At 43.1% G+C, this 15,696-nt stretch overlaps 2 protein-coding genes across 2 annotated transcripts in view; both read left to right on the forward strand.

Moving 5' to 3' along the window:
* Positions 1-1,112: 1,112 nt before the first annotated feature.
* Positions 1,113-5,103, forward strand: CSUI_010028 (serine threonine specific protein phosphatase; the record flags this gene model as incomplete). The annotated part of the gene is made up of 1 exon (XM_068070135.1): positions 1,113-5,103. A coding segment is annotated over exon 1 (1,479 nt), but the record flags the coding sequence as incomplete, so codon positions are not given.
* Positions 5,104-6,696: 1,593 nt separating this feature from the next.
* Positions 6,697-15,696, forward strand: part of CSUI_010029 (uncharacterized protein) — a gene marked incomplete at its 5' end in the record, with an annotated part of 11,513 nt that continues 2,513 nt past the window's right edge. Inside the window, 9 exons of the mRNA XM_068070136.1 lie at positions 6,697-7,043; positions 8,170-8,287; positions 9,314-9,386; positions 10,167-10,222; positions 10,853-10,921; positions 11,386-11,460; positions 12,819-12,956; positions 13,934-14,313; positions 15,380-15,562. Coding sequence (XP_067917889.1) covers positions 6,697-7,043; positions 8,170-8,287; positions 9,314-9,386; positions 10,167-10,222; positions 10,853-10,921; positions 11,386-11,460; positions 12,819-12,956; positions 13,934-14,313; positions 15,380-15,562 — 1,439 coding nt within the window. The remainder of the gene's footprint in view (positions 7,044-8,169; positions 8,288-9,313; positions 9,387-10,166; positions 10,223-10,852; positions 10,922-11,385; positions 11,461-12,818; positions 12,957-13,933; positions 14,314-15,379; positions 15,563-15,696) is intronic.

The raw sequence follows: 15,696 nt of genomic DNA on the forward strand, positions 1-15,696 counted from the left end.
TCAAAGCGCGGGCGTTACACCGGATGTCCAGACAACGGGTCGGCGAATCCGGGAAGTTCGCCTCTCTGAACTGAAAGTGTTTGGGTAGCGCGACAGTCACTGAACAACCACTTCCGCAGTTTTTTCAGGCACCGCCTGACCTTAGTAGAGAGTACCTCTAGCTTCTAGACAGTGGGCAACAGGAAAGTCCCTAATATCGCCGCTCCAGCAGGCCGCCCAGCAAGCCGGTTCTTCAACCTGTGCTGGCGGGACACTCGAATGATCTACCGTTCACGTAACACCCTGAGTGTGATCGGATACTGCGAAAAGAGTGCCGCAAGACCAACAATGGACCAGTGAGCAGCTGGATTTTGCACCCGCGCCCGTGTGTGTCTGGATGATTGACTTCGTTCGCGTAAGCTCCAGGTAGTTCACAGGCCGAAGAACCTGTCTCGGCGTGCGGCTCTCGAGAGGTTAGTGCACCGATGATAACTAAAGAAAGGACGTTATTACGGAGACAAGGTCTTTATCCCACATGCAGTTGCAAAGGAGAGCGCAAGGAGCGAACTTTTCGCTTGCTCAACCAAAAATGGTGCTGGTTCTCGCTCCGAGATGTCAACCTGTTACCTAGTGTTGTGCTGGGGTCGCTCGCTGCCCATGAGTGTTGCGATCGAGTAGCTCGCTGCGTGTCGGATAAACCTTAGAGAGAACAGCACAGAACCTCAACAAAGCTAGGTATTCGGGGGTGATAACAAGTAGTGGAGAGCAATGACTGTACTGCCTCAGTAAAAGCTGCTAGCGGCGTGTAGGAGAAGGTCTCCTTCAGCCACATTCTTCCTCGGTCCTGCTGTAGCTCAATTTCTTGCCACTAGGGGAACCAGACAACAACAGTCTGAACGGCTTCAAGTTTGCGTGAACGGTATTGCGACTTTTCCGGTGAGACGAGCGCGCGGAGGGCAGGGAAGAAGACTGACTTCTTTACTGTCTCTACACACGTTTCTGCCTGCAGTCCGTTCGCCGTCGTCAGATCAGCTAGCTGAATGAAAGCCTCTCAAGAACAATGCTGCAAGCGTCTTGTTTCTCATGTCTTCTTCAGGATTGGTTGCATAATACGACACAATACTCTATTTCAAAGCTATTGCGTATGTGCTGAGATCCCACGCTCCTTTCCCTCTTCTTTTCTTGACGTGTCTTCATTAGCTGGGACGGCAGTGGGACTTTTTTGCTCCGCACAGATGTGTTGCGTGTTGGAAATCCGCTCTCTCCGTTCGCACCGGCCGAGTTTCTTATGCAGACCTGTTGCTCGTTGACTCAAACGCTTCATTTTTGGGTGTTGTTCCTAAGCGAAAAAGACTGCGACGCAGAGAAAGAGAGAAGGATATTTACGTCATCATGCCATGGCGGAAAGGAAGAAGACTCTGCCGCTGCTGCCGAGGGGGGAAGTCGGTTTGTTCCCTTCACAGTAGATCCCAGTGTACATACGCCGATTGGTAGTAGATGTGTAAGTTGCACACGGTATCAGGCGTTGGAAACTACCTTCTTTCATCGCTTTTCAAGAGACGAACAGAAAGGGATCTTTTCTTTCTGTTCTTCAACACATCAGCGTGGCAGCAGTATCAAGCGCCCCGCCGATCCCCTCGGTATGCTTGAGTTGCCTATTGCCTTTTCTTTCACCTTGTCTTCTCTTTCTTGTACAGCACCTCTTCCGACGTTTTTGTGTTCACGTGTTTGCGTCGAGTTCCCCATCTCCTCAGGACGGGCGCAGCATCCTCCGAAAACAGAAAGTTCTCTCGAAGAAGAGGTATTGGTGACCCTGCGTGTATAGCAAGTAGCTGTGGATCCATCTTCGGTAACTGCTGTTACCTACTATGGCGTCGACTCCACGCTAAGACTTGACAAGACCAGCGACACAGCAGAACTCGCTGTTTACATCGAGTGTGATCGGAATTCTCGTTCCTTTCTTTCTCCTTCCATGAAGCCGTGGAACGTCGGTATCGTGTTTCTGCTAGAAGGAAAAGATCAATGAAAGACCCGCCTCTTTCTGAAACTATCAGGAACGTGCCCATCTCTCTCTTTTGTAAAAGTCTATACGCGCGGAGGCATTTGTCTTCATCACCGGGTGTACGTACATTCCAGCAGTGTATAGTATACGCCTCGCCTTTTTTGACCGCGCGGCCAGGCAACTGTGAGAACCGACGCAGTCACCCCATTTCTCATAGATAAACTTGCTGGTCTTGTATGTCAAGCAGCAGTAGAGATAAAAGAATGTGTGAGCTTGCTTTTTCTTTCCTGTACAGGGACTAAGAAACCGGTCAAAAGTCTCAGTCGAGTCTCTTCTCTCTCTCTCTTGGAGCTTCGCACTCCGCCCCGTTCACTTTGCTCTTGTATCAAGTTTCTTTTCTGTTCTATCTTTCTCTCGAGCCTCTTTCAGACACTCTTGTATGTATTTTTGCACTCTCTCACTTCTTTCTCCTCTATCTTTGCTACACACTCTTCCCCCATTCTTCTCCTTCTTCTTTCTTGCAACGGCTCCTGCTGTCGTCTCTCTCGCTCCTCTCTCTTGTCTCTTCCAGTCTCTCTTGCCGTACTGAAAGCAAACCTCGTTGTCGCAGCACCAAACCTCTGGTGGCCTCTTTCATTCCTTCATTCTCCTTCTCTCTACAACCTGCGATATGCTCCTCTTATCTTCTCTTTTTCGGAAAAGAAAGGATGGCATAGTGATGCGAAGGTGAAGTCAGACCTATCGGAACAAGGGGCAGCGGACGCTGTCTCTTTCATTCTCTCTTCTCCATCTTCTTCATGTCCCTCTTTCCGTACAAAAAAGAAACGTCTTTGTTTATGTTTCTTCGTGTCCTTCTTCTGGGAGTCTCTTCATCTCTCGCTCTTTTTCTATCCGTCATAAGAGTCAAGGAAGATACCTAGATACTGCCAAATTTCAGGGGGGGGGGGCTTTCTCTCTTTTCTTTTCCCTTTGTCCTTTTCTTCATTCACTCTTATGATTCAACTGGACTAATCTTTCAGAAGTCTTTCCTTTTCCTCCTTTCTGTCGTCTCTTAAAACTCTTCTCAGATTCTACTCTTTTCGTTCCTCTTATTGTCCTTATCACAAAGAGAGGAGAAGGTCTAGCTGCTGGGCTACTCCTCCTCATCCTCTTCTCATCATCTGATGTTGCCCGTGGATTTATTATCCGTCTCTCTTTTCCATCTAGCACTTCCGTCGTCTACTCAGTGTTCTTTCATCTCTTCTATCCTTTCTTCCATGTCCAAACTCTGTCTATTGATGTATCTTTCTCTATTTGTGTATCTATTCCATCGGTCTCCATCTATTGGCATCTACCTATCTTGATCTCTATCGATCTTTGCCTATCTCTTCTCTCACATCGTCGTCCCTGCCTTCTTCCTTCTCTCACCTCCTTCCCCTTCGTCGCCTTACCTCTTGCACTCCTGTTTTCCTTCTATCTCTTTCAGCATCTATCTATCTATCTTTAGTCTATCTATCTATCTATCTTTAATCTTTAATCCATCTTCAATTGCCTATCTGTCTTTGATCTGTCCATCTATCTTCAATCGATCTGTCTATATCCAATCTATCTCTAATCTTCTATATATCTATTGATCTCCGATCTATCTAAGACCTCTTTGAAAGATGATAATTCGCTTTAGTGTGATAGCCTTTGTTCCTCCTAACGCCCAGTTAGGCGTCGTAGGGTCGGCGCCTTTCCTAGGCGAGTGGCGGGTCGAGCATTGCGTGCCTCTTATCCCTTATTCTTCTCCTCATCCCAATGGCTTAGAACCTAGTCTTTGGTTCCGTGATATAGATATCTCTTCTCTTCTCCCTTCTTCTTCTTCTTCCTCTTTTCATGGAGAGAGCGACCCCCGTCATCTCCATTCTGCTAATCAACAGAAAGCATCTACCGATGGAGGTTATACTTCAACAGAAGAAGAAGAGATGAGGAGAACAAGAAGAAGAGAAGATTCTTGTCGAAAGAGAGAGGACCATGAAGAAGGTGAAAAAGGGGGAAAGAGAGAAGCAGGTGGTTATTCTTCAGATGAAGATCTTTCTTCTCCTTCTTCTTCTTCGTCAAGTGAACGTCATCGCCGTTCATCTTCTCCTTGTTCCTCCTCTCCAAGAAGAGACTGTCCCTTTGCTGTCGAGCTTCTTTCTGTCTCTCGCCGATTATCTTCTTCTTGTTCTTCTTCTACAGGGAACCGAGGAAGAGGGAGTAAGCCTAGGAGTCATTCTTCCTCAGGTGTGTGCAAGACTTCTCACCTCCCTCCTCCTTCTGCTTACAATGCAACGAATAACTCCAAGACCTTCTCTCCCTACGCCCATCGTGACGGTCGGCGTCAGAGAGAAGGAAGAGAAGAAGCAGAAGAAGATTACAGTCATGGTCTTCCCTCTCGAATACCTGCAAATAGTAGTAGTAGTAGTGCTGGTAGTAGCAGTAGTAGTAACAATGTCCACCCCCCTGGCGCAACATGTACTACCCGGAGAAACGGCCCTTGTCCGAACAGTACTCATAGCCGGGGAGAAGAAGATTACAATAAGAAGAGATGTGGAGAAGAGAAGAGCGAAGGGAGAAAAGGAGGAGCACGGGAGAGATATATGACGTCATCCTCTTCTTCTTCTCTTGCAGGGGGAGGTGAATCACCTCATAGCAGGAGAAGAAGAAGAAAAGACCGAGGGGAGAGAATTCAAGGAAGACGAGAAGGATGGGAAGGTGTGCATCGATCTGTCTTTTACCATATCCCTACAAGAGATCCGAAGATCCAAGCTATCTTAGGAAAGCATCCCTTGAAGAACTTTTCCTTTGACTATAAGTTTATCTTATGGTACCCCCTCGAATCCCCTCCTTTGCCTTATTGTGTGACAACCATGGGGGACCCTGATAACATTTCGGGTGTCTATACAGGTGCCGGGGGAGATGACGAAGATACCGACGAAGATGAAGAAAAAGAAAGACATTGGAGAAAGTGGCTCTTCCCTCCTATCCCAGCTCGACAACCTACTCCCCCCAAGCCAGGAGACCATGTCATATGGGAAGGCTATGGCCCAGATAGTAATCGCAAGTTCTCATTTGATCCCTACGATATTGTTGTAGACGTCAATGAACTCGGAAATCTCGAGTGTCTATACATCTCAAAAATTGGACACTTCAGAGACCCAAGAGGTAATCATGCCTCAAATCTCTCCTTCTCTGACTTGACTGATGGAGCGGAAGGGTTTCTCTCTTTCTCTTATCTTCCTGCTTCTTTTTCATAACTCTATGATATGTGGAGAAGGTGTCTCCGCCTTTCGGTCCTTCTCTCTCTCTCACTCCTTCTGTCCTTCCTTCTATCTATCTATCTTCCTTTCGTGAAGAGAAGGTCCTCCACGTCATAGAGGAAGCAGGCATAGTGTACCGTAGCATTGCATGAGGTTGTTCATTACTGTCGTGTGGATCTCCGTGAGAGAAAGAGGAGTCAAAGCAGTCTTACAAAGGGGCCTAGTGCGAGGAGCAGAAAAACGTACATCTTGGAGTCGTAGGCATAGGAGTGGAACCCGAGGAAGGATGAATGATAAGCGTCATAGGAGGAGGAGGACCAGGAGTCATAGTAGTAGGAATAGCGACAGTAGTAGGAGGAGGAGGAAAAAGAGGCGTAATAGTCATACTTAGTACTAGTAGTAGCGGGGCGACGAGTGACAAGAATAAGAATAGTAGGTGTAGAAGTAGGCATAGGAGCAAGAGAAGCAACAGTCATGATCATGGTAGGGGGGGAGTGCTTTCATTCATAATAAGTACTAGTAGTAGTGAGACCACGGTGCGGGGGCCTGGAGAGAATGTTGAGGCAGACAGGTGTGTAGGGGCCTGTATCTCTATGTGTCATTGTAGACAAGAGGATGATGAGGAAAGGAGAACTTTGGAGTCAGAAGATTCTTCTTTATAGACGTCTTGTTTAAAATGTTGACGCGAGCTCGTGGAAAGACCGTGTCTTATTTAAGCTTGCTAGGTGTCCGCATGGGACTGCAGACAGGGGTGAATTCATGCATTATGTCTATATATGTGTATGTGTAGCTCTATGTGTCTAGATCTCTTTTCGTAGTCTTGATCTACATAGTAATGTGTCTTCTTCATAAAGATCTTCTCGAGTCTCTCAAAGATCTCCAAAGCTTGTTGGACCCGGGCCTAGTCTTCCGTCCCTCCTCTTTCTTTCTGTTAAACTTCTTCTCTTCTACCTGTCTTTTCTCAGACTGCATGCAAGCCTAGATCTCCCGCCTCAGCCATAATACGCATCCCCCCTACAACTAACTCTCTATATTTCAACGGATTCTACAGATTCGTATACACACATACACATACATATATATATGTATGTATATATACATGCGTCATATATATATATATATATATACATGTGTCTCTATTCGTATGCATATGTATAGACGTCTCTTTCAGAGTATACATATACATACAGATAGATAGATGGATAGAGAGAAGCCTTCTTCCGTTGTGGATGAGCTCCGGTCAAGGAGACAAAGAGAAACGTAGTATTTTCTCTCCAATCTGAAAGAATCTTCTTCAGTCCCAACTCGACTTGAATCTCTTCGTCGTCTTTGCTCTCTAGAAAAGACATGGGTCTGTATCTTTCTCTTTCTTGCAGTATCTTCTCTTCGTGTGTCTAGCCACTCTTCTGTTGCATGTGTGTGTGAATGCATCACTTTGCGGTGTACATACAGTTCGAGGAGTTCGGTCTCGATCCCCTAGCCGATTTTGAAGATGGGGGGCCCCCCCTTGCTTCTCAGGGCATTGCTCCATCGGTCTCAGAAGGAGATGGAGCAGCAGGAGGTGGTCTACGAGGCTCTTCTCTCTCTGATCCAGAAGATGAGAATGGAGAAAAGGAGCGAAGAAAGAAACAAGAGGAAGAAGAAGAAGACGACGATGAAAATCCACAGAATGAAGAAGAAGATGAAGAAGATGAGGATGAAGATGGAGAAGAATCTTATGTCTATACAATAGAAGATTTTATATGCGATGACTTCGATTCCCCCACTTCAACAACGACAACAGATGATGAATCTGATCTGTAGGATTCAGTGACTGACCGACCTATGCTATTCGCTCATTATTTTCCTCTCCTCTCTCATTCTCTCTCCACTTCAAATCTCCATTCTTACCTATGCATACCTGTATCTATATCACTCTCTATGCTCTTATCTACCCCCCCTATCTATCTATCTGTCTATCTATATCTATCGATCTTTAATCTATCTATCTACCTACCTATCTACCTCGGTATCTATATGTATGTGTGTATCCATCCCTAGTAGCCTTTGTCTGTCTTAAGTCGATGTATTAGTTTACCTATCTATTTGTGTAGACCTCTTGTATACATGTGTGAGGTGAGAGATGGCGTGAGTCTTCTTCTTCTTTTCCCTTGGAGAGGAGGAGGAGAGAGGCTGCATGCAAATGAAGCACACACAGGAAACATCGATCAGCCACATGCCAAACACATCCAAGTCTTCTTCTTCTTCTTTCCTTTCATCTTCTTTCTCTTCTTCTCTCCCTTTCAGAGCAAACGAGAGAGTTGAAAGAAAGATAGCTGCTCTCCTCGTGTTTCTATTGCCATCCCTCGATCCTTTGCTTCTTTCTTCGAACTCCTCCATATCCTCTCGTCATGCCTACGCATGGGTGTGCATGTATGTCTATTTGTAGCTATGTATATCTATATACTAAGTACCTATATGCCTCTATATATACCTAGGTATATATATATGCATTTATGTGTCCTCGTGCATGTATGTATATATGTATATGTGTAGCGGATCCTACAGGTAGACAGTGACAGAGAGAGAGGCAGATATATAGAGCATACGCATACACCTATCTCTCTCTCTCTCCTCGTATGGATAGATCTATCCAGAGAGTTTACTCGCTCATAAACTTCTGTGTCTCTTCTTCTTATGAATAGGTAAGTGTGTATATGCATGCGTAAACCGTCTGGATAGATCCCTCCGCACGAAGAGAGAGACCAGACAGATATATGTGTATGCTCTATATGCCTGCCTCTCTCTCTCTCACTGTCTAGGTGCAGACAGAGGGACCTAGAAATGGAGAGAGGAGGAGAGATGAAGTAGATGAGGCACCAAATGAAGAAAGGACGACTAGTGTGTGTCTCGGATGGCTCTCCTTTCTGTCTTTTTGTGTTGCAGAGAAGATTCGCAAGAAAAGAGGAGAAAGAAGAAAGGAGGAGATCAGAAAGTTTCGTCACCTCAAGAAGAAGAAGAAAAGATGTTTGATCCGCTTGCATGGAGGCGCTATCGCCTATCCGTCAGTTCCTCTCATCACTATCGTGACTTTCTTCCTTCTTCTCTACTTCTTCATTCTCTTCTCACATAGCTCTCTCTCTCTCTCTCTCTCTATATATATATATATGTGTGATCTCTTTGTTCGGTTTCTCTCTCTTTTCCTCTCCTTTCTCTCGCTCCCTGCAAGAAGTCCTTGTTTAGAAGTATCTCTTCATTCATAGAGAGAGAAAGATAGAGTGTCTGTGGATCCAAGTCATCTCTCTCTCTCTCTTCCACTTGGGGTGTAATGGTCGTAGTGCATGTATGTATATGTCTGTGTAGTGATATGAGAAGCTAGTTTCATCTATTCTTTCTCTCTCTTTCTTCTTCTTCTTTTGGGAAAGGCTTCATGGCCTCATATATTGTATAGAGGGAGTTAATGATTGTGCTAGCACTTATGGCTTAGGAGGGACTTGCTTCTTCTATGGATTTCTATTATAGCAGGAGGAGGAGGAGGGAGACATCTCCCTCATCTCTCCTCGCGTCAAATTGATCGAAGGCTTCTCTTAAACATTTTGTGCTTGTCTCTACACTAGGAAATTCCATGGCACATATCCCTCCATCTATAGTATACGTACTCATGCTTCTATCATATATACATCTCTCCCTCGTTCTCTCTGTCTCTCTCTCTACCTCCCCCTCTCTTTATATACATATACGTGAAGAAGACCGATGTATTGATATATATAGATATGTATGTGTTTCATGTGTATAGACGCTGATAAGTGTGCTAGAGAAGAAGACAAATGTATGACTAGAAAGTGGATAAGCACCTTTACGTATCTTCTTGGCTCGGCTCTTTCGAGAGAGATAGATAGAATAAAGATAGATACCTAGGAAGAGAGAGAGAGAGAATAGCATCTCCTTTCAAGTCTCTCGAGTTTCTCTCATCTTTTCGTTTTCTTCTCTTGTCTCCATCTCTCATACTACTCCATCATCGTACTCCCCTTTCTCCAACATTTCTTTTCTCTCTTTCTCTTCTGTCTTTCTTTTCTTTCTTTCTTTTCAGTTGCGCCAGAATTTGAAGCCTGCGGCGTTTGAGATTTTCATGGATATGGAAAAGAAACTCGAGACTCTTCAAGGTCAGCCAAAAAGTCACGCCTCTCTCCCTAGCACCACGACCTCTTCTCTCCTTCTTCTTCTTCTCTCCTTCTTCTTCTTCTTCTCCTTTAGCAAGGCATTTCTATCGTCTTCACTTATAAATATCATCTATGGATATGTGTACTCCTCACTTTCATTTAGTCTACCCAGGTTTATAGATAGATATGCTATATGTACGTGTATGTGTCTGGGTATATTCATGCATACATATACAGATATATATACATTTAGAGAGACAAAGAGAGATATATGTGTCTTTATCGTCGTCTCTCTTCCTATGCCAATCTGTAATGTCTACCTTCCTCTTTCCTTTATGTGTAGATGTCTGTATGTATTTTCCCTTTGTTTGCTCTTCTTCTCCTTCTTCTTGCTGTCCTCGCTCACGTCTGCATGCAAGAGAAAGCGCAGTGTAGAGAGAGATAGATAGATTTTACTTTCCAGAGAAGAAGAATGACCCTTGCTTTCCATACCTTTCTGTGAGGTGCTCTAGAGCAGCTTTCCACTTGAATGAAGAAGATTCCTATGAAAAATAATGGAAGAAAGATCAAGTCGAAAACGAGAAGAAGAAAGAGGGAGTGAGTGTGTGAGATAGGAAGGAAAGAAGTAGTCAGAGGGTCTGTTTGGGTGATGGCCTGCCTTTTCATCCTCTCTTTCCAAACCTTCAAATCTCTTCTTCTTCTTCGGTGCTTCTAGAATGATGTATGGATGAAAGTCTCTCTCTCTTCCTGTGTCTTTCTGCTTCTCCTTGTTTTCTTGTCTAGCTTCTTTCGGAGATAAAGTCTCGATGGAAGCGATAGAGAAAGTTTTGATCAAATACGTAAGCATTCCCCTCTCTCTCTCTCTTTCTCTTCTCTTCAGCACGACGGTTCGTGTCTATCTCTCGGGAGTTACGTACATGTTAAACAGGCCTTCTTCACTCCTTCGACCTCCCGTCTCCTATACAACTCTATCTGTCTGCGTCTACATGTGTATATGTATGAATATACATGTATGACTATAGATCTATGCATATGTATGTATGTCTAGGAACGTATATGGATGAATCTAGATGTGTGAAGACCAGTGTATGTAGAAGAAGGGATTTGAAGTGTATTAATAAGATGTATGAAGCCACGGACACATATCGGTAGGTATGCCCCAATGTATATATATATATATATATATTTATGTATATATATATATATATGTATATGTATGTACGTATATGTATGTCTATATATGTGTATACATATATATATACATAAAGATGTGTATACATGGATGAGTTCGTATGGATATATATAAATGTACTGTCTTGCTTCCTTCTTTCTTCCTCTTTCTGCTTCTTCTTTCTCTGTCTTCTTTCTTTCTTTCTTTCTCTCTTTCTGTTTAGCTTGTTTCTTTTCGATCGATCAGTTCCTTCATTCCTTCTTTCTTTCTTTTCTTTCTTTTCTTTCTTTGCTTGTAGTTGAAGCGTGTGTTTGTGGAGCAGATGGGCGGGTCCATACGTCATCGTGAAGATAAACTTACAGACCTTGTAAGCGTCACGTCTCTCTCAAAAGAAAGAAAGAAAGAAAGAAAGAGAACAAGATCAAGAAGAGAACTAGGATGCAAAAGAAGAAGAAGACTGCCTGGGGATGTGAGAGAGAGAAAGAGAGAGAAGATTGAGAAGGTTGAAGGTAGCGATGGTTTCCTCGTCTTATATACGGAGATAGATATAAGAGATGAATGAAACACGCATTCTCCGTATCAGTCAAATTTCTATTTCACTTCTTTTTTCCTTTCTTTCTTTCCTCTTCCCTTTCTTTCTGTCTTTCTTACTTTTTCCTCGTCTCTCTCTTTGTCAACTTACCTCTTTCTTTCTTTCCTCTCTCTTCTGCAGAGGAGAGCTCTCTTCAGCTCTTCTTCTTCCTTTTCTTGGCGTCATCTTTCTTTCTTTCCCTTTCTTTCTCTTTCTTTCGTCTTCTTCTTTTTCGTTTTCTTCTATTTGTTTCCGATCAGAATTGGACTTTAGTGAATAAGCTCGGGAGTGCGGTGCATGCAATCTCCAAACACTTCGGCGTCATCCTTGTACATGTAAGCCATCCCTCTGCACCTTTCTTCCTATCTTTCTCTTTTTCTTTCTTTCTTTCTCCCTTTCGCTCTCTCTTCTTCGATCGCTCAAGATAGATGCAAGATAGAAAGGGCTCTTTTGGAGTATAGGTTTCAGAGGAACGTTCAGGCCAGAAGAAGAAGAAGAAATTGAGAGAGTTCAGGGAGAGATGTCTTCAAAGGAAGGAGACACACAAGCTAATTCTTGACTGCACGGCAATTCATAGGAATGACGAAGAAAGAAGAAGAAGAAGGGCAGTCACCCGAGGATCTCTTTGCTTCTTTCTTCATCTATCTATTTATCTATCTCTCTATCTATTATGTTTCCCCTAAGCGCCAGACAGCAAAGTTCTATCTCTTTTCTCCCTAGACAGAAGAGCTCCAGACAGTCCATCTTAAGAATTGCACGTCTTCGTCAGCAGTCTGCAGAATCGCCCCCCTGGCAATACCCACATAGAGCAACACATATGTGTAAGTATCTATACATGTATATATGTATACGAATATGGAGGTGTATGTGGTATAGGTCTGCGTGGTGTGTATAGAGGCGTTTGCGCTAGCCCTTAGCTCCTCCCCGGCTTTTCTTTCTTTTCTTTTGGCACGTCGCTCCTTCGTGACGAGAGACTCGGCCCAAGCTACTCCATACACATATACATATACATACACCCACTGGATATACACATAAATATATACGTATATATACATATATATAGATGGATATATTCTCTTGAAGTTTGTGTAAGTATAAAGATACCCCTTCTATGACAGCGTACCTATCTGTATAGGTATCATTCCACACATTAGGCATCTATAGAGAAAGTTATATACATTCGGTCCATCTTTCTTACTCTTATCGCTATCGCTACCCTTCAAGCTCTTGATCAGACTCTTTCCTCTTCCTCTTCTTTTCTCCTTCTCTTGGCATTTCTTCTTCTCTTCGCTCTTCAAATTCTTTCAACAACGAGAGGAAGAAGACGAAGGAGAAACTTTTCTTCATCTTCTCATCTTATATGACTGGAGATTGATTTGATAAGACATACGTCATGTCCCTCAAACAGATACCTATAGTCTTACATATATATATATATATACCTTTCTATGGACATCTTTGTCGATGTGTCCGTACGTGTGCCTGTGTGAGTCGAGCATAGACATCTTTCTCTATACATTTCAATCCATTGGGGAAGTTTTCCCTCCTTCTCTCTTATGTCTTTCCTTCACTCTCTCTCATCTCTATCTGCCTATTTGTAATCTACCTACCTATGTGGCTATCTTAGTCTCTGTATCTTTAATCTATCTTGTAGTTTGTATGGCGTGTGTGGTGTATGTGATTCTTCTCTCAGAAGATTTGGGTGAAGCGCATTTTAATTCATAATAGTTTGGTATACGAATCTCTTCTTCTTCATCTTTTCAACCTCATTAAAAGTTCCCCTCTCTTTCTTCATAGGAAAAATTCCTCTCTCATTCAAAAAGTACAAGAAGTACGTCCGCATCTCTCTCTAACATACCACCCACCTCCTCTTCCTACACGTACAGATCTGCATATCTCTATATATATATAGAGATATATATATATATCTATATGCGAGCGTACGTGCATACGTAGCCGTAGGTACTATCTTCATCCTACGTATTTAGACATATGTCATCATGCATATTCGTACATACACGCATACATGTGTATATTCATACATTTTCGTAGGCGATACATCGAAGTTTATCCCGTACTTCCTGCCTGTCTTCTAAAGAAGCATATCTATACACACGTACATACCTAGACAGAAAAGGAAAGAGAAAGAATCCACCGTAGAAAGGTAGATGCCAAAACGAGAAGAAGAATTATGTGATGGTGCTTGTGCACTCCCCCTCGATCTGTCCCCTTTGCGAGGGGTGGTCTTGTTTTCTCTTCTCCTTTACGGAAATCTTTTAAGTCTTTATATCTTCGTGGAGCATGTGCTGTACATACACCCGAGCTTCGTTTAGATGCAGTATATGTGTTTATTTATTCTCCGTAGTGGGTGGAGGAGGGCTATCGAGAGGAAGTTGATAGCTGAGCGCAGATCGATACAGGTGCATACATGTACATAAATATCTGTCTTTCTCTCTCTCACTGCATATATTCATATGTGTATGCATAGATGTCTGGATGCGTGCATGAGGAGACACAGATGGCTCTGGATAGTGAGACGGTACAGGGTGACCTAGATAAGATTACATGTCTAGCTGCTAGAGAGATCTAGAACATAGAGAGATACGGTCCATACAGATGTAGTTCATAGTCATCTACGTTGTTCAATCAATGCATGCATTCACATAGATATTCTCATTACCTACGTCCCTAAACACAAGTCCTTCCTATGTTTCCTCGCCTCTTGCTTTGGCACTTAGTCGACTTTCTTCTTCTTCTCTCTCTCCTTCTTTATTCTATCCTTTTTCTTCTTCTCTTCTTTCTTCTCAGTCTTTTGAAGCGTGGCAAAGAAGTGGAGGTGGGACAGCAGGAGGAGGACCTGCAGGAGGTACAGAGGAGACGTCCTCTTCCTCCTCGTCGTCTTCTTCTTTCTTTCAGAGTAATTTAGGGGATTTAAGTCAGACTCTTACGGGGAGTCACATGCATGATAGTTACACTAAAACAAATCAAGCTTCTTCACAAGAAGACAGTTTCCTTAGAGGAGGAGGTGGAGGTCTTTCGCCTTCCGGCTTATATTCGGAGAAGAAGCAAGTTCAACTCATGGAGAAAAATATGAAGGAAGTTGAGCTTCGCAATAGTCCTCTTTATGAGTATATAGGATCTATCATACTAGACATGGCGGTCATCTTTCATCTACGAAGAAATGGATTGTAAGAAGGGAAACCCTACAGCTACCAAAAGTGTTTCTCTCTCTCTCTATTTATTTCTCTCTTTCTCTGAAGGAAGTGAGAAGGGGTGTCTCTTGTTCTAGGGGTATTGCCAGTGGAGGCTTCGTCACTTCTCTCTTGCTAGATCGATACACTCTTACGATCGATCTCCATGTATACACACACATCTATAGACCCCTACATATATATATATGCATGCATTTGAGTACGTATTCCTCAACATATGTACATACAAAAGTATACACCTATATATCTATATATATATATATATGTTGTTTACGCGTTTACATAGAGATACATACCAGTTGTGTATCTGTATAGATGTATGTATGTATATGTATGTATGTATGTATACTTGGGTGTATGTACAGGCATGCGTTTGTGTGTCTAGGTACGCATATGCCGTTGTATCTAGAGAATATACAGATATATCTTTGTATGGGTCTTCATATGTGTATGTATGTTTGTATTCGTGTGAAACGTAAAGCATACATACTTAGGTATGTATAAGTATGTATCTATCAATCTCTATGTATGTGTATGAAGGTATGCATCCCCAGTCTCTATTCCAAGCAACGTACAGGTATGTGTCTCGAGAGAGAAAGAGAGACGTCCACCTCCTTTTTTCTACCAGCGTGCATGCATACCCCCCGTCCTAACCCTGCCATTTTGGTTCATTCGAGGAGTTGGAGATCTTCAAAGTCTTCGAGTACTGCTTGTCCATATACCTAGCTTAACAGATGGATCATACATCTTGCTCTCCATACACAAGAAGACATCTCTGACGTTTTTCTCCTCTTCTTTCCTCTCACCTACATGCCTTAAGATCAACTCTCTCTTCCGTCCATTCTCTTTCTTCACGAATCTCCAACCTGTCTATCTAACGATCTATATATTTCCTCTTGAGGTGTACAGACAGACAGCCCACTACTCCTACTATTCGACTTCGCTCATTCTCTTTGGAGTTTTCTAAACCTACTGAAGTGTTTCATTGGGGGGGATCTTCTTCGTCTCTTTTCTTCTCTTTTTTCTTCCATGCATGCATCAGCCGAGACTATGTGGAGCTTGGACTAGGAGAAGAAGGAGATCTTCTATGTGAATTGGATAAGGAACAAAGCTTCCCGCAGTTCTTACGTGATCTTCTCAAAGAGGCTGTGCATAAGCGCTATGGCCGAGAGATCAAATTCACTCTAACCACATCTTACTTCAAGGCCTTCATAAACTTTCTTAAGTAAGATGAAATCTCTAGAGGGACCTTCATATCAACATACAGCTAGACTAGATAGAAGATATTTAACTGTAGCAAGTCTCACTCTTTCTTCTTTTCTTCATAAGGAGCAGGAGGAGGAGGAGGAGTAGAAGAAG

Source organism: Cystoisospora suis (assembly GCF_002600585.1).
Source record: "Cystoisospora suis strain Wien I chromosome Unknown contig_6573, whole genome shotgun sequence".
NCBI lineage: Eukaryota > Apicomplexa > Conoidasida > Eucoccidiorida > Sarcocystidae > Cystoisospora > Cystoisospora suis.